Genomic DNA, 18,137 nt, shown 5'->3' with positions numbered 1-18,137 from the left:
AAAAGTACCTCGACACAGTCATCATATTCATTAGTATCTAGGCATAGTAATCATATTCATTAATACAGACCAAAATTATCTCCCATAAAAAATTTCTTACGGTTTTTCTGGTGGTAAGAATTCTGCTATTAACTTCCTACGCCTTTCTTCTCTTTCTTTTGCAATATCCTCCTGTTCTTCTGTTCGTTTCTTGTGTTCTTTAATTTCAAACTATGCAAAAATAATTATAAGATATGAGATAATAAGATAGACTACAATACAGCATACAATCACACATAAATACTTTGATTATTTAAACATTTGACTTACTGTAGTTAACTTTTCTAATGCTGAAAATCTCTCATCTTGTGTTGCAGCTGACTTTTCAAAAGCTTCATGTTTCTTAATAAGGTTTTCTACAGCATCAAGGGTATCCTGTGAAATATAATGTTATAAATTAAATGTTATGATTTCCATTTTGACAGTTTTGGCCTATTACCTTCATCACTTACCTTGTTGATAAAGTGAACTTACCCCAAAGTCTTGGTTCTGTAAGTATGGTTCTTGAGCCATCAGCCATGCTTCTGCCACAGCAGCATCTCGGGCAAACTGGTATATCTCAAGGACTGTCAGATATTATAATAATATTATTACATTAATCATACACATGTACAATGATGTCTAAATGCCTATTAAAAAGTAAACAGTAAATTGTACAAAGATATTATAAGACGAAGTTCTCATGAACTTTGCAAAAATTTCTTGTACATGCATGAAATTGATTTACAGTGGTGAAAACAGAGATGTGGTTAAAAATACTATACAGGAAACAAGTATCAAAAGAGGATACAAATACATGTAATAGTTAGTATTTAAAGCAGAGTATTTGAAACATTTGTTCAATTATTCTGTATACAACATGAACTTCATAGCACTATTTATTAACCTCGAGACAACCCCTTAAATCAGATGTCAATTTCATGTTGCACAGGACAAGATATTCCATACTGCGTCAAAGCAAAATTTCACGTTCATTAAAAGATGTAACACATGTACCTCCAGATAATGATCATTTTACATATTGTCCAAGATCTTAACTGTAACATTGTCCAAAAAGAGTAGGTACATACTCAGCTGTAGGTGTTCCCAACGGTCTGCCCACTGGTCATTCATGTCCTGTCTCTCTGTGGTCAACTGTATAAGCTTCTCTCTAACCTGCAAGAACCGATTACATGTATGTAAGCAAACTTACAATTGTAAATGCCAGCAACGTAAATTCAATATGGTAATCTTTTATAACAGATAAAAAAAAATTCAATATGGTTGTTTGCATACAATGTAAATTTCATAATAAAAGTTCATTGGGTGCTTGCTTCATCAGATCTATAATGTTAGGTGCTTACTTCATCAGATCTATTATGTTAGGTACTTACTTCATCAGATCTATAATGTTTCCTTTCCAGTAAGTTTTTGCCTAGGTTGATACAAATTGCAAAGTTTTCTTCTCTAGCCTCAATTTCAGCCTTGAGACTTTGATGGTTATTGATAAGCAAATCAACACCAGAAACATCCCTGAAAGTGACAGATTTTCACATAAGAAACAATTTTCATGCTACACCCTCCTACATTATGTCCTTCAGTGCAATATTTTAGTTGTCATAAATGTTTTTTTAAAAATTTAAATTATTTTCATGCCTTGGTTTCTCTTGTGTTTTCATCTGTCTAATGATGTCATCCATCCAAAGAATGAGGTCACGGACCATGCTGAAGAATTTGAACAAATCATGGGCATCGGCCAGTGTAACACGCCTAGAGTTGACCATGAGGTTCAGATTCTTCCAGGCATTGACCACCTCTGCCTCACGGTCTTCGATCTCTGCCTTCTTGTCACCAGCATAGCCTGTCTGCAGTCGGTTTGATTCCTCCTGTATAGCTTGGACCTGGAGCAAAATACAACCAAAATTATTCCATTCATATAGAGCCACATCTTAAATCGCTCTAATGTTGAACAACATAAAACACTCTAACCAAGGACACTTTCTCCTCTCCTCAAAATTTCTCTCTCTGTAGGTAATGTTTTAACATACAGCATGAACCAACTTGTCATGGATTTGTAATATCCCATTTTTCAATAAATTTTTATGCTCACTTGAACTCCAAGTGTGACAAGGTCATTTTCAAAGTTGTTATGCTTTCTTTGAAGAGCTGCAACACTTTGTGCATCTCTGCCCAGATCATCTGGAATATAGTTCTTCTTCTCCTACAAACACAAAATTCATTGTATTACATCATTATCACTATCTTTATTTTCACACATCATGAATCTCAATATCTAACATACCAGTATTCTTTCCAGAATATCTTTACAATCATGGTAGAATTTGTGCAATTCCCAGGAAGACTGAAGCATTTGGGTTCTGGTCTCCATCAATTCTAACAAGTCATTCCAAGCTTCATTGAGATTGTCCTTCCATTCAGCGATCTGGGCTGAGTCTGAATGATCGGCCATAATTAAAGCATCACAGTTCTCGTTAGCAGCACTCACTCGTTCTGTTCCTATGCTCTCGGTTTCCCGAGCAAACTCTCTAAACCTGTCTTGTAACATCTACAGTAAAAGCAAATGAATTGAAATCTAGCGGTTTATTTTCTTATAGCAATCAAAACACCAATAATTCAATAAAGTACACAAAATAGGTATTTCTATGTTATACGTACACAGACATGTTCAAAGTCTGCACCAAGTTCATGTGATCCAGCCACAATTTCTTTCTCTGCGATCCATTGCATAATATCATCAATTTCACGGTTCAAGACATACAGTTTAAGTACTTCCTCTAACTTGCTCTTTCTCTCATTAGACAAATCCTTTAGTCCTGCATACAGTTTGTCTACTTGAGACTGCCTGACAGCTATTTGGTCACTGTAATAAATAAGAACAAAAATGAAACAGAATTACCGTACCACTGATTCCTTTCATTGATGAAAGAAAACTAGACAGATTCATGAAATTCCACAAATCAAGAAACAATAGAATTCCAGTAACACCCACCTCTCTGGGTGGTCATCAGCAATTAGAGTCCTGCTTCTTTCTCCAAGCTGTCTTACAACATCAGCATAGTCATTGACGGTGTTCTCCAGTGCTTGATGTTTCTTCAGGAAATTCTGAGCCCCTATCTCATCCTTTGCCCTTTCATCTCCCAGCATGTACAGCTCTTGTTCACTCATCCAGGCCTCAGCCTCAGAAGCATCATAATAATACTGCAAGAAATTAGACTTCTTAGAAGGACAAATACTACTCTGTATACTCGTATAAAAGTCAACATGTGTATAAATCGGTGACCATTATCTCAGAGAAATCTTTATGAATTGGACATTGACCCTCTTTATAAGTTGGGACTGAATTTTTGCTCAGATTGTCCGTCAACTTAAGGAGGAATAGCACACCAGAGAAATCCGATATGGATGGAAAGTGAAGGATATGTATGATAATATTTTGAAATTGATAAGAAATGCAAATTTAGTAGAAAGTTCTCTGAAAAAAAGTTAAAAACCCCTGCTAGACTCTAATGCCCGATCTACAGATCAACAGTCGACAAATAACCTACTGAGCTACCCAGCTAGGCAATTCAAATTAAAAAGGAATATACATGTATTGACGATGTTTATATTTTTCAAAAGGAAGCCAGCCATTACAACAATGTATTATTCCTCCTTATTACCTGTACCTATTTCCTAGCAAAAGTCTTGATTCTTTGCTATATATATTTTCTGATCATCTATCTAAATCTTAATTACGGATAAACTCGTGTTACATTATTTAAAAGTAAATTTTCAGTTTCATCAAAAATGCTGTAATATATTGACTCTAACTAAAATATAGAATGACGAGTTAAATATATTTTCATTGATAACATCACAGAGGCAAGTACTCTGTTATTTAAACTCTCACCCTTGTTGATTTGTCTCTGATTAAACCAACTATATATAAGAAATTCAAATGTCACAAGTTGTGCAACAAAAAATAAATTCCGGCAGAAGTTATGTGCATGAAGTCAGACATAGGACTTCAGAGTCCAAAATTTTACTCCCACAAAAACGACTTATATGCGAGTATTTAACTTCCTATATTCAATAATCATGAATGAAATGGCAAAACATTTCACTTTTACAGCATGGAACATAAAAACCCTCTTGAACACGTCAAAGTCAGATACCTCCATATCCCCATTACAATGCATTACTTTTCAGATCACATATCAGTCACACCTACCTGTTGTGCTGTGTCTGACAGTTTGAGCCTTTCATCTCGCTGGATTATTGCTGCTCGGAGTTCGTCCCACATTCTCATCAGCTCGTCAATGAGAGCCTGGAACTCCTCGGACTGAGGGTGTTTCTCATCTATCAGCTGCTGGCCTACTTCTACAACACTGAATATCCTTGGCTCATGATTCTCGATCTCTGTTTGCAATGACTGAAAAATGATGATACATGATTACATAAGATGTTGCCCATTTCAGGTAAATACAGTAATGGCCTAATTTGGCTCTCTAAGAAAAAACCCCACTTCATTTGATGCGTTTATGCACCAAGTTAATTGTAAATGTTATTAATAGAAAAATGCTGATGATCAGAGAAATTCTTTCAATATAAGGTGCACATTTTGGTGCCTTTTCCCCTTCCACTTTGTGAACAAGATTCATAGTTTCCACAAGCATTTCTTCCAAAGTTAGTCACTAGTAGAAATTAATATTATTCAAAATGTTCTTGAAATGACAAGATATAATGCGAATTTCGTTGGAAATATTATCATGCTTTTGTTACACAATAATTTGAAAAAATAAGTATATAAAAATTAAAGTCTCAAAGATTTCTCATATTTAGGGGTGAAATCTTTCAAGTCTTTATCATACAATATACTGAAGCTCCTTTATAAGACTGCCCCCCCCCCCCCCCCCCCCCCCCCCCCCCCACCACAACCCGCTGAGCCAGTCCATCATAAGCATCCACAATCAAAATACACTTTGTAAACTGATACCCCAATTACATCCAAGTAGAATCTTTTCTGTTTTAAACAGTTGGCATCAATTTCCTCCATAAAACTTACATGATTCTTCTTAGTCAGCAGTTGTACACTAAGAAGACTATTTCCGAAATTATTAGAAGTAGTCAGGGGCTTCTTCTCACTGATCCACAACTTTTCATCCTCCACATCACGGACAAACTGATGAATTCTCTTCACCTTTTCTAGTTGTTCTCGTCTCTTAATCAGTGGTTCCTGAATCTTGGAGAACCTGTCAAACAATTTCACAATAAATCATGATAGTTACTGTGCAAACATTTCTTGTGCAATTTTTGTTGATTTCCAAGGTGTGGTATGCCTCAAAATTACTGCTCGTTATATGATAATTTATAAATGATTCATAAAAATCTATCATCCTTAAATTGAAGATAAGGTCTCCAAAGTATCTCAAATTGTCCTAAAATCTTTCAATACTTTACTGCATGTGCAGTGAACGTCTGTGATAATGTATTATTCCATTTTCATATGTTGTAACCTCTGATCAATCAGTGAATGACTCCTGTGTTCATACACTTACCTCTCTGCGACAAGGGCCTTTCTTGCTTCAATCATCGACTCCTGCTGTGGATCAACCTTCCTAAGAATGACAGCTTGTTCATCCAACTCAGCTACCTGTCCTTCTTTGATTTTCATCTGAGACTCAAGTTGCTGTTACAGAACAACAATGCATGATTTATCACAGTTTGTTCATATCCAGAAATTTCTGAACTACTAGCTATTCATATATGCATATCTGTGATTGTTTTTCACTTACGTGTTGTTTCTGCATGAGCAGGTTGACAGTTGTCAGATCTTTAGCTCCCTCCTCAGCTGTGATGATCTGTGTCTCCAGCTGTCCAATCCATCCGTCGATGTCATCACAGCTCTGTTGGTAGATGACTGCTCGGTTTGCATCAAACAAGCGCTCAGCCTTAGACTTAGTAGTTCCTTCCAGTTCATCCCACTGCTCTTGCAAACTCGAAAGAATAGGTGCAATTTGTTCCCGACATTCTGGTTTCTCTTGCATTAATCCTTCACCAGACTACAAATACATATAAATAGTATGCATTATCTTCTGTTGATCAGAACAGGTTTACATACAACAATATCAAAACAAAAATTACTCTCATGAAATCAGAAGTGTCAATACATACCTGCATGAGACGCTGCAAACGCTCTTTGTTGGCAGCGATTTCTCTTTCGAAAGCTTGATGGCGAAGGTACTTGCTGTGCAAGTTCTTCGCATCACGATAGGTTTCATCCTGTGCTGCTGCCATCTTATCATGCAGCCAGTCTCGAAGCTAATCATACATGAAAGGATAAACTTTCAATAAATTCATGAAACTTGAATCAAACAGAAATTCTATTTCAATAACTGCACAAAATATGTGTAAGTAGATACACAGGAACATAAGTATGACATATTTTAAATTACTTGAAAAAACAATAGTTAAGAGAAAAATTTTATTGACTAGTGAAGCAGTCTGCATGTAATGTTCTCTACATGAGTAAACATACTTGAGGTCTTCTGATTCTTGCTTTTTCATGTGTTCTTGTGATATAACAGATATTGTCTACTATACCTCATCACATTCCTGCAAGAATTGCTGCAAGAGCAGTTGGTCCTTTAAACGTTCCAGTTGTTCATAAGCTCTCTGTCGGTTCACATCACGTCTGCAAATATGTAAGATCATTAATTTCTCTGGCAGATAAGGCATATCAAACACAAACCAATAAAGAACAATTGAGGAGAAGACTTGACAAACCTCTCACTGATGTTTTCAGCCTTTTTGTGAACTTTGTCAGCAGCATAGTGTTGGTCCTCAATAAGGCGGTTGGCAAACTGAAGAACAGCGTTGATCTTCTCATCATTAGCATCAGTGGTGGTAATGAATGCCTCATGGGCTTTGATCAAGTTCTCTGCTGCTTCCAATGTATTCTGATAGACAAGCAACATAATTAATTACAAGGTATTACCTACAGTGGGCAAAAACTAAAATACAAAAATCTTCATCTTAAAATTCTAATGCATACATCATTTCTGTAGAAATAGAACAAATGTCGATTTGTTTTACAGAATACTGACTAAATACACTCCACAAGACATTAAAGATAATAAAAATCTATTTCAATCTTTCACTTCTATTACAAAACTTGGATCTTTAAGATTAAAGAAAAATTGTTCCCTGTCACAAGAACCTTGAGCCATACAATCAATATTTCTACAACATCTGTTTCTCCTATAAAATGTTTCTCATTTTCAGATTTCTAACACACACTACTAGAGTACACTCTGGTTATAATTTATAATCTTGTGCCTTTCTTAAATAATGCAAGTTAAATTAACTGATCATGGAATTTGCACAAAGTAATTTTGGTGCAAAATGATAAGATATTTGAAATTCCAGATTAATGAATGTATTTACCTATATAACCTAAAAATAAAAAGCTCTGTAATAAATGACATGTATAAGGAGGTGGATGTCTTCTTTTTATACTTTATTTGAAAACCACACAAAGACTGCAGGGAAAAAATAGCTCAATCAAATGGAGAAAAAAACCATCTAATGAGCTTCTCCCACCTTTGCTTTGTGATTAATCATCTGCAAGCACAATGCCAAAAAAATAAGTAGATAAATAAAAAAAAATCTTAAAAACAATAGAAAAAAAATATTCTATAAACATCTGTTCATTTCAAAATTTATCAGATGTATAAAATCATTCATCACATATATCCTGCAATTAAACACAGTCACTGTTATTCCTTTCATTCAATAGTTCAACATATTCACAATTCAATAATTTCTCTAGAATTGAGATGGAATCTACTAATATAGATTAAAATAATAAAACATAAAGAAACATGTAAACTGAATTCACAATAGAGTAAATACAAAATGAAATGTTTCATTTCAACACATATCAAATATTGTAAATTTTTAAAGGTTATATCATTACACCTTCCATCAAAACTTTCATCTTCAAATCAAACTACCTAGATCACTATGACATGTATAAGAGAGGTAGATCATGACATCTTTGAAATCATTTTGTAGATTTTGATAAGTGAAAGTTATTTGAAGGAATTTTTACAAATACTGATCATCCCTTGGCTTTTAAGGTGGACTTTGTTTTAAGTGTGTTGCCTGTCCTTGACATAATTTTTTTTAAATTTTGTAAATTTTAATGTTCATATAATGTTTCAACCTGAAATTTCTTTATAATTTGACTTTTTTCTGAGCTATTTGCAGAAAATACACTTTTCCCATGGACATTAATTTTAAATAGATTAGTGCATAATCAACTATTTTGTTTCTTCAACAATATTCAAATCTTTCAATATCTTTCATTTAGCATACTTGATTCTAACGATCCCAGCATACATGGGTTAACCGATGATGACCAGCGATACACTTGATTGTAGCTGGAATTGCGCAAGCATCCTGCCAGGTAAGCCGATAGAGCCGGAAAATTTTGATAGGCAAAGGCGGCTTCAAGCTGGCATCCTTGGAGACAGTAGTATCAAGAGTTGCTTATTTTAAGATATGTTTTCAATTTTTACTCTGGTGAAATAAACATGATTTAATATGTTGGTCATTTCTATGCTGTATAATGTTTATACAATAGAAGTTCAACATTTTCATTACTGTACCCAGGTCACTTGATTCTTAGCGCGTCGCCAGGTAAACCCGGCTTAGTTCGATTCGGCCAGATTTTATCAGAATCAAGTATGCTAATTATATATGGAATACCTTAAAGGTCACATGAAACAATATTCTGAAGAAATTTAGTTATGCATGGAAATTCGTCAATACAGCTGATCAAAATGTACTTGTTCATGAAAATGATCTTTGATCATCGTGGCTAATTTCCCTTAGCTGATGACATTAGAAAGACCCACTGTGATGTAAACAAGACTTTGTATAAGAAGTATTCAATGCATAGCTTTGAAAAATGCCACAGTGTGCTGCATTTAATTGTAGTATTAGGTCGCAGAAGGAAGTGACCATGTACCTCTTCTCAGGAGATAGCAAATTTAGAAAAAATATGGGTATAAAATCTCTGATGTTATGGATTTGTTGCCATGAGCACTTCAAGGTTATGTGTGAAGCATTTCACAGATGACCATTTTTCAGTACGGTACTTCCATCAGTAGCCAAATAATGTGGGTACAAAAAGATCAAAGTAAAATCCAACACTGCCAATCATTTTTGATTTTCCAAAGACTGAAACAAATTGACATAGAAAGTCCATTGCTTACTTCAAGCGAAGAGCACTGGAATTATGTATTTCATAGGATTATCGTAATCATAAAGACATACCCACTGATGCAAGTGAACTTTAAATAAATCTACACAAAATCATGTTTTATTTTCATATTTGATCTTAAAGTACATAATTCTATCAGTCAACAATATTCTTATAGCTTCATATTTATTCAATACATGTAATACAGCTAAACTCGCATCCCAATAGTATGTAACTTTGATTTTCTTATTATTTATCTAGTTGAATCAAAATTGTGAATAAAACTTTCATTCTGAAATTCCAAAACAAAATCATGATGTATACTATATAGTGAACGCGTTTATTTAAAAAAAAAAAAATCATTCATTTTGTCAAAAATAAAATGTGAACATATGTCAGCTGGCATCTTGGACTTTTGGGGCACACGAGGAAAAGCAAGCTGATTACGAAGAACCGTGCATCAGTACAAGAGATGGCATCCTTGATGATAGTCACCAGATTTTTAAAAGGTACCCAAGCTACACCTACATGAATATTTCAGTGCAACTTCTTTTGTGGTTATTTGTTTATCAAACAAGAAATTGGATTACATTACAGTTTTTAGACATATTTTATTATGATTTATCGTAAAGTTCACACGGCTTTTGATATTATTAAACTAATCATTAAACTTCAGTATCTGATGGTTCAACATCTGATGGGTCTTGATCTGTACGCTCTTCTTAACGATCACCCTCTGTTAAAGAACCATTATTTGCTTGCCATGCATTAACCCTGACTGGTTCAAACTAGTATCGCTGTACCATGAAATCAGACAGTTTGTCAGAAAACAAATTCGTCCATATCCATTAAATTAATGAGAGATTTCGCTATTAAAAAAACCACGGTCAAAGTAATACACTATTTACATTGCGTTCTTTACATTGAATGAGTCTTTGTGACGTCACAATCAAGAACAATAAGTGGGTAACAAATTCATTCCATGTACAAGTTTACAGCTTTGTTTCTTACCAATGCAAAGACAATAATTTTTTATTATATGCAATTCAACTTTCATTCATTTAGGATTATCAAGTTAAATACCACTATTAGAAATCGTTTCATATGACCTTTAATGAAGTAAGGCATTCTCTTGGCTTCCATAAAGGAGATTTTCTGTATCTTAATTTTTTTCTACATGTAACATATAAAAATCACAACATTAAACTTCCTACCAAATAATATCCACACACAATGACAAAGCAGAAGCTTAAAATTCCCAAATGAAATCTAAAAACCTTCTATAAACAAACTTCTTAGAAATTCTATACTGGCATGTACAGAAGGCATTAGTCAAGCTGATGTCATTTATATTTCACTGGATGATTACGGGAAATGAAATACTGGGAGAAAAAAAATCATCAGAAATGCACACCAATCAACACAGATGCTGACCCAACATTACCTGTTTATCAAGAAGTCCCAGAGATGACTAAATGAAACATGACAAACATAATTACCAATGAAAACATCTCACAGCCTGGATTTCGCAGCCATCAACATGTCACATGACACAATCAAACATGCTAGCCAAAAAGTGCATTTGCATACTGTGCTTTCTACATGTGAAAAGTGCATAAAAGATTTGTGAAATTGTTTCTAATTACTACCAATACTTATCAATGAATTGGTACACAATTTATTTCTGCTTATTGTTTTCAATAGTTTTTTATGTAAAATTCTGACGAAAAGTTGACTGGGTACAGACGATATGCATGGATAGTCATGCAATATGGGTCAAGAATTCAAAAAGTGCTTAATAAAAAACAAAACTACACATACCGGAACTTCTTCCTTTGACAAAAAGTTTTCTTGCTGGTTAAGTAAAACTTCTGCCTGTTTTGCATCACGCAAGTACATCTGCAAGAAAAATGGAAAAATTATACATGTGCTCTTTCATATGATTATGTACATGTAAAGTCCACTCTTTCATATGATTATGTACATGTAAATGTCACTCTATTGACATTTCCTATGTTTTTACTTTGATATCTTTACAAATTGTAATGATAGCTATTTCCTCATGAACATGTTGCAGTTCAAAACAGTGTATGGATGAATATTGATAAATATACAATAAAACATGGTTACAGCGAACCTCCAAGGCCAGCGAAAAACAATTTGTTATAAGCAAACTTCAATAAGCATGTTCGTTATAAGCGTGTTTTATTGTAGCATGTCTATTTTAGTGATTGAGAATTCCAATAAAATGAAAGTAGAATGTTAATACATGTATTACAAAAATAAATACTCTATTAAGCATGTTATTTTAACTTCTTCTATGCATTGAGGAGTCTCAATCCCATGAACTTTTGTATTTACAAACTCAGATGTACATGTATGTCACTCTATGAAATAAGCAATTATCATTTTTTTTTTTGAGTCTTTCTGAATTGTTTAAACTTCGAGTTTACAAAATTGATGTGTTCAAAAGTATAACTGTGTTCTTTGATGAATGAAATTTAATCAATTTATAGTTCACAAATTGTGTGTTTCTGGATACTTAAAATTTTTAATTTCTGTCCATTAATGGTTCATACTCTTAATATTTCTCGAATTTTTTCTGTTTAGCAATGAACACACCTGTAGATTTAGGCTCTGTGAGAGTAATTGTTGTCTGTTTTCCCACATCTGAAGTAACTCCTCCCATCCACTGTCCAGAGCTTGCAACCTCTGTAAAAGTCAATTATAAAATAAAATACATTTTAAATAACACTTACACTTCAGAACATTTAGCATAAATTATATGTGCTGGGGCAAGTTTTACAAATTTACTTATAGGACACTGCATCTTTTATTTACAAGCATGTACAGAAAATGTAAGCATTTTCGCAAACTGATTCCATGTAATGTGTGCAAGAACACGTACAAAATCTATGCATTTCACACACAAGTTTTTTTCCCATGAATTCATGTACCTGGCGTAAGAACATGTACTGTGGGTCTTCCTGTCCTTCAGTAACTTTGTCACCAAATTCCTTCATTTTGGCGTACTCGGGAGCATATGCGTCTATTTCATCCTTCAGTTGCTGGTGCTGGTTCAGAAGTTTCTCAGCATCAGCCAAACTGTTGGGAATGTCTTCCGAGGCAACTGTGGTTTGGGTACGGGAGAGCCATTGCTGGAAATGATCCAAGTTTCCAAGGAAACGCTGCAACTCGCCTGCTTCTCCAAGTTTCTCATCTCTTTCCCTTAACTATAAATAATTAAATAACAACTTATCTTAAATATATCATGCCCGTTCCACATTTTTTTTTTTTTTTTTTTTTTTTTTTTTTTTAGATCAAAGGCCATTATGTTTTTTCTCCAAGGAGCTGGCTACAGCCAGTAGAAAGAAGCAGCTATAAATTGGTTCAAATCTTAAAATATTAGGGGTAAATGTGCTGTACTGGCTACAATTTAGTGAACTATTTGATCATTGTATCATTGCAGTCTTATGATATACTACACCAATATCAATTTTTTAAAACTATAGTTACTGCTAATTACATGTTCCTTAGACCTCAGTGCATGATTAGAACAAAATTGCTAATCACTCAGACCACCATTAAAAAAATGTTTGTTTGCCCTCTCGACCCAGCATTTAAAAATTTGGGTAGGTAGATAGGGAAAACATTTTATTTAACAATGCTAAACTATCATTGAAATGTAATGCAAAGCAAAGTGACTTTGATAATGCTTAAAGTTAAGGGTTTTTTGGCTGGTGTTTTGGATTATCTCCTCTAACTTAAAACTGGCACAACTCGAAATTTCTGATGATGAACGGTTCGCTGGCCCTGACATATTGTTGAAGTCTGCCATTCGGAATTTAGTAATGATCACGAAGACAGTTTACATGAGGTTGTCTCATATTGATCCGGGATATATCAGCCTATTTTGGGAAATGCCATGAGGGAATTGGGAAAACATTAACTGACAATTTAATGAATTTGGGAAAAATAAAAATTGAAACAAACATATTGCTTTCAGATATATTTCATGTTAAAACAACTGTGACATGGAATCTAACTTTCACAACAATGCAGTATTACCTTGCATTCATAAATGTGATCAAACTAAATAGTGTAAGGCCAAAACTAATTGAATGAAAAATAAAATTGGGATTGGTAGATCAGAATTCTTCTGTGAAATAAACTCAAACTTAATCAAACTTGAAATATACATATATCAACAAGCATTCTGAGAGTATATTGCTTAAAGCAATACATGTCCCCTACCAACGCCCCCATTAACTGATGGATGTAATTGAGAGAATGTACATTTAATGTTGTTTGACCTTGAACTGTGACCTAAAGCATCGGTACTAAGACACCATGTTTACCAGTATCAAATTTGTTTGATGTTTTGTTGTTCATACAGTTGATACATGCAGTTTTATCAGGGATGATATAGTCTTATTCAGAACTTTATAATTTCTAAATTAAATTCCTAAACATACTAGTAGCATATATCCTAACGTAAATTGTAAAAACAATAAAAAAAATCTTCAAAAAGCATCAACTCTTGGTTTAATACTGTTTTTGAAAAAGTTACACAGGGGAAATAATCATGCAAATGCAACACAAAATAACACACCAATAACTGCATTTTAATTATTTAAAAAGGACTTTGAACCCCATTTGTAATGCTACTTACTATCACCTGTTTGAAGGCCGACTTTGAATACCCACGTTGTGAGTCGGATTGCAGGAATGCGATAAATTGAGTACTGCCGACTGATCAGACTTCGCTCACCGATTACAAACAAAATACTCGTGTGATTAATCAACAGAATTGATATATATTTTCATTGATATGTTTCTTTTGCAATTAATGAGCTTGGAATGTTTAATTAACGAAGTGGTTATTTACACAATCAGTGACCTAGTTTCATTGACTGCTTCTGTACAGATTTCCTACTTTTACAGCCTTTCCATAAGTGAATATAAAAATGAAACAATATAAATATTAATTTCTTTCACACCCGTCGATAAAACATTACGAAATTTGAACTGGATCTCTAGTTTGCCACTCTGAAACTACACTGCAAGTTTGAAGTGAATCTTTGAGGGCAGAACGAAAAAAGTCTGGAAAACGAATGGGACAGAGAAGAAACCTATAGTCCCCTTAGGTTTTACAAACTGGTAGGAGACTAATAATAATGATAATAGAAAACTAAATTCTATTTAAATGGAATATATCTTCTATTCCATTATACAAAGTAGCATATCTGGTGATTAGACTCGATACCCAAACGAAGGTCCAAAGATTCATTTCCACTCAAAATTCTTACCTAATAACTCTGAAGTCAATTTAGTTAGTGAAAATAATTAGTGAATCTAAAAGAAAGATGGAAGAAATTCGAAAAATTGGCAATGTTTTTATGAGTGTTTTTGAAAATGAAGTGTAACTACTACTAAATGGTTTAAATGGAGGCATTCATGAACCCAGGACCATATTACTTATATTTTTTCCAACTGAGTAAATATGTATACATGCAAAATTGGGAAATTTTTTACGCTAATTGCAATTGAAAATAGGGCCGAATCTCGGCTCCTGAGAAGTTATTAATAAATCTCTGTCGATTTAAACATTTCAATGTTAGATCAATAACAGACCAATTTAAAATTATGTCAAAGGATGCAAAAATTCGAAAATGTAAAAAAAAAAACCTATATCATTTCTTAGACACTTTAAAAAACGTGGTGTTGGGTAGTTTTTTTTTTGTAAGTTTGGAGAGGGCAAACAAACAATTTTTTAAAGGTGGCCTAATGTAAACACCAGTTTTCATGAAATGGACCTACTGCATTGTTGATTTATACCCCCCAAAAAATAGTACTTATAGTTATTAAATGTATTAAAACTCATTTGTTACTAATTCAGCATTATTGTCTCCTTACAAATACAACTAATAAAATTTACACTCAGTGCAAGGCCTACAATCAGTGTTTATTGTTGGGAATAGCTGCAGCCTTTCTTCTATGTGTGGCACTGCAACCTAAATAGGAGTGGTCAATTGTCCCAAAAAATATGGTATATAATTTCTTACCAAGAGACATTACATTATTTCAAATGGAAATTATAACTATATGACCTAAAAGCTGAAGGTTACCATATCCTTGAGATCCATCCAGACATTGTTGATCTCGGCAATCTTTTCTCTGATGATCTGTGCTTCCTCAGGTTTGTCATCCTGTAATTTCTCTGCCTCTCCTTGTAATGATTCCAGCTGTAAAAAAGAGAAAAGAAAACTAAAGCATGACTGAATTTCAAATACTCCTAAAATTACTGTAAATGTGTTCTCTTTTTCTCGGCTCATAATACTTTCGTACACTATTCCAAGGTTACCTTAGCCTGAATAGCAGCCAGATCTCTCTCCATTCCACTGAGTCTTCTCTGCAGAGTCATGACTCCCGCCAGGTCATTACCCAGTTCATCAGTAGACTCAATCACTTTAGCCTTCTCATGGATCCAGCTCTGTTACAGTACAAACACATTCAATATACAAGTTCTGTCTTCTTAGAGATATTACCACAAACTATCAAATAACCAATTTCTGTCATCACTTACAATAGTTTCATTGCATTCAATATGGAAGTTTTGAACACCATGAGACAGATTGATCTCCTCCCTCTTCTGGTCAACAAGGTCACGCAAATTGTTCCAGCTGTAACAGATAATCTTATCATTTCAAAAAACAGATTTTAATAGTTTCAGATTTTAACGCCTATCACACTTTCCTTTATGTAATCCAAGCAGAACATTAACAAGGAATCTACATTCAAACTGACCCTCCGTTGAGTTGGTTTTGTCTGCTGATAACTTCAGCAGCTCCAGGATGTTCAATCTGTAGCAACTGACGAGCTAGCTGGTTGACAACAGCCACCTTTGAGGCAGTGGCGTTCATTTCATGCTCAAAACTGTCAAAGCGGTGCTTCATGATAGCAATCTCTTCAATATCATCAGTTATGATCATGGTGGTCAAGAATTTCTCCTGTGTCATAAATTAATGGATTACATTTAAATTAATGTGAAAAACACTCCAGATATATGTACATTTAAATTGACAGCAAGATCATAATCAAAAAATCATACCTTCTCATCTATCCATGTTTCAACTCCATCAGCCTCATTGAAAAGTTTGTACAGAGAGAGGGCATCCAGAAGTCTCTGTTTGCGAAGTTTGGCCAGTTCCAGTAATTCCTGGTAACGACGGTCAATGCTTCCAAGTCTGTTCTGTATGTCAGGAGATTCTCTGTCCTGTTCAGAGAGCATGAATCATTATAGATTGTAATACTAATAAACATCAATGGTATACTTATTTATAATCATGAGTATTGCATTCAATAAAATGAATACAAGAACCTGTTCTCCAAGGTTGGCAGCTTGTTCATGAAGTGCAGCCAGAGTGCTTTCGTAGTTCTTAAGATCATCTGTAACCTCCTACAAAAGAGAAAAAAGGCATTATGACCATGTAATACAAAGACCTTTTGTTTATGACCTCTTAATATACATTTTGATATAACTAACCTTATGTTTCTTCAGAAGTGACTGAACACTGGCCTCATCTTTGCCAACATCTTCACTGGACACAATACGGAAGATATCAAACATCCAAGCATCCACATCATCAGCATCAGCAAAGAACTAAAATATATAGTGGTTAAAATGTGCATAAAAATTCAAAAGTAAAACCTTTGATGGCTAATAGAGTCGAAAGCAGTTCAAAAATATATATTTCATAATTTACAAATATCAGAATAGTTGTAAATGCTCATTCTACACAATGTAAATCTAAATTGAATGATCACCTGATAGTAGTCGACAGCCTCATTTAGTCTCTTCTTTCTAAAGGCAGCCAGGTCAATCAGACTCTCCCATTTCTGGTTGATCTCATCGATCCTTTCCTGGATTTTCTCTGCTCCAAAGTTTCCAGCTGTAATAAGGTCATATCCTACCTGGAGCACTGACTGCAGGTGGGTGTGACGAGCAGTCATTTCATCCTCCATTTGCTGTAAATTAAAAAAATATAACTATCACAATTAACATTAATCTTATAACTTTAACTTGTCAGTCTTCCAATTTTATGCAGAAACCTACTGACCTTACCAAAACATATATACACCACACTAAAATTCAATACAATGTATCCAAATTCAAGTAGTGTATATTCATATTGACCCAGTTTTTTGGGGTTATTCAAACTACTACAAGCATTTTATTGTCATACCTTCTGTTTGTTGAGCAAAAGATGGACACTGGTAAGATCTCGCCCCAGGTCTGGCGAAGACATCAGCTGCTCTTTTTCTTTGATCCAGCCTTCTTCATCTGCCATGTCCCAATAGAACTGCCACAGTTTGCGGGAGTCCTCCAGTCTGTCTCTTCTCTCAGCAGCCAAACGGACAAGTTCTTCATAGGCATCCTCCAATGTCTTCATGCGTTCTCGCACCACCTTGGGATCTGCTGGATGATATCCTACAAAAACAGTTTAATTTTCAGAAATTCCTCTAAGCAAGTTGTGCAACAATTCATTTTATTCCAACTGCTGATTTTTAGTGCAAGAATAAATCAGAATAGCGTAATTCCTACCGCCTGCCTCAACAGCATCTCCATCCACAAATTTCACAGCCGATGTATTGACAGTCTTAACTCGTTCTCCCAAAACATGGATATCAGCCTCCAACAGACTATGTTTTTGTAGCAAGTCCTCTACACTCATCAAGTGTTTACCATAGTCTTCAGACATCAGACGAGCCTATGAAATAAAATAATATTATACATATCATCTATGTCATAGCAGATATATACCAAGAGTACGGTAAACGGTACATAATA

General features: G+C 34.3%; 1 protein-coding gene across 19 annotated transcripts in view; it reads right to left on the bottom strand.

Moving 5' to 3' along the window:
* The window catches only part of LOC125648994 (spectrin beta chain-like), a 45,299-nt gene that overhangs the window by 8,689 nt on the left and 18,473 nt on the right, over window positions 1-18,137 (bottom strand). For 11 of the 19 annotated variants that reach the window (XM_048876106.2, XM_056164687.1, XM_056164691.1 and 8 more), the window contains exons 12-42: window positions 17,892-18,057; window positions 17,533-17,777; window positions 17,114-17,314; window positions 16,833-16,949; window positions 16,668-16,745; window positions 16,398-16,562; window positions 16,094-16,296; window positions 15,873-15,969; window positions 15,651-15,779; window positions 15,415-15,531; window positions 12,244-12,519; window positions 11,909-11,998; window positions 11,108-11,185; window positions 10,731-10,757; window positions 6,805-6,977; window positions 6,622-6,712; window positions 6,193-6,339; window positions 5,814-6,080; window positions 5,577-5,707; window positions 5,084-5,270; window positions 4,250-4,450; window positions 3,029-3,237; window positions 2,695-2,899; window positions 2,321-2,584; window positions 2,129-2,239; window positions 1,675-1,919; window positions 1,413-1,551; window positions 1,110-1,194; window positions 514-605; window positions 310-414; window positions 101-210 (exon numbers count right to left, since the gene is read on the bottom strand). In XM_048876106.2, coding sequence (XP_048732063.2) covers window positions 101-210; window positions 310-414; window positions 514-605; window positions 1,110-1,194; window positions 1,413-1,551; window positions 1,675-1,919; window positions 2,129-2,239; window positions 2,321-2,584; window positions 2,695-2,899; window positions 3,029-3,237; window positions 4,250-4,450; window positions 5,084-5,270; window positions 5,577-5,707; window positions 5,814-6,080; window positions 6,193-6,339; window positions 6,622-6,712; window positions 6,805-6,977; window positions 10,731-10,757; window positions 11,108-11,185; window positions 11,909-11,998; window positions 12,244-12,519; window positions 15,415-15,531; window positions 15,651-15,779; window positions 15,873-15,969; window positions 16,094-16,296; window positions 16,398-16,562; window positions 16,668-16,745; window positions 16,833-16,949; window positions 17,114-17,314; window positions 17,533-17,777; window positions 17,892-18,057 — 4,751 coding nt within the window. The remainder of the gene's footprint in view (window positions 1-100; window positions 211-309; window positions 415-513; window positions 606-1,109; window positions 1,195-1,412; window positions 1,552-1,674; window positions 1,920-2,128; window positions 2,240-2,320; window positions 2,585-2,694; window positions 2,900-3,028; window positions 3,238-4,249; window positions 4,451-5,083; window positions 5,271-5,576; window positions 5,708-5,813; window positions 6,081-6,192; window positions 6,340-6,621; window positions 6,713-6,804; window positions 6,978-10,730; window positions 10,758-11,107; window positions 11,186-11,908; window positions 11,999-12,243; window positions 12,520-15,414; window positions 15,532-15,650; window positions 15,780-15,872; window positions 15,970-16,093; window positions 16,297-16,397; window positions 16,563-16,667; window positions 16,746-16,832; window positions 16,950-17,113; window positions 17,315-17,532; window positions 17,778-17,891; window positions 18,058-18,137) is intronic. The other 8 variants (XM_056164689.1, XM_056164688.1, XM_056164692.1 and 5 more) reach the window with 1 other exon arrangement.

The sequence above is a fragment of the Ostrea edulis genome, chromosome 5 (genome assembly GCF_947568905.1).
Source record: "Ostrea edulis chromosome 5, xbOstEdul1.1, whole genome shotgun sequence".
Lineage (NCBI taxonomy): Eukaryota > Metazoa > Mollusca > Bivalvia > Ostreida > Ostreidae > Ostrea > Ostrea edulis.
The sequence above is the reverse complement of the archived record's forward strand: the minus strand, read 5'-3'. Positions and strand labels throughout refer to the sequence as shown.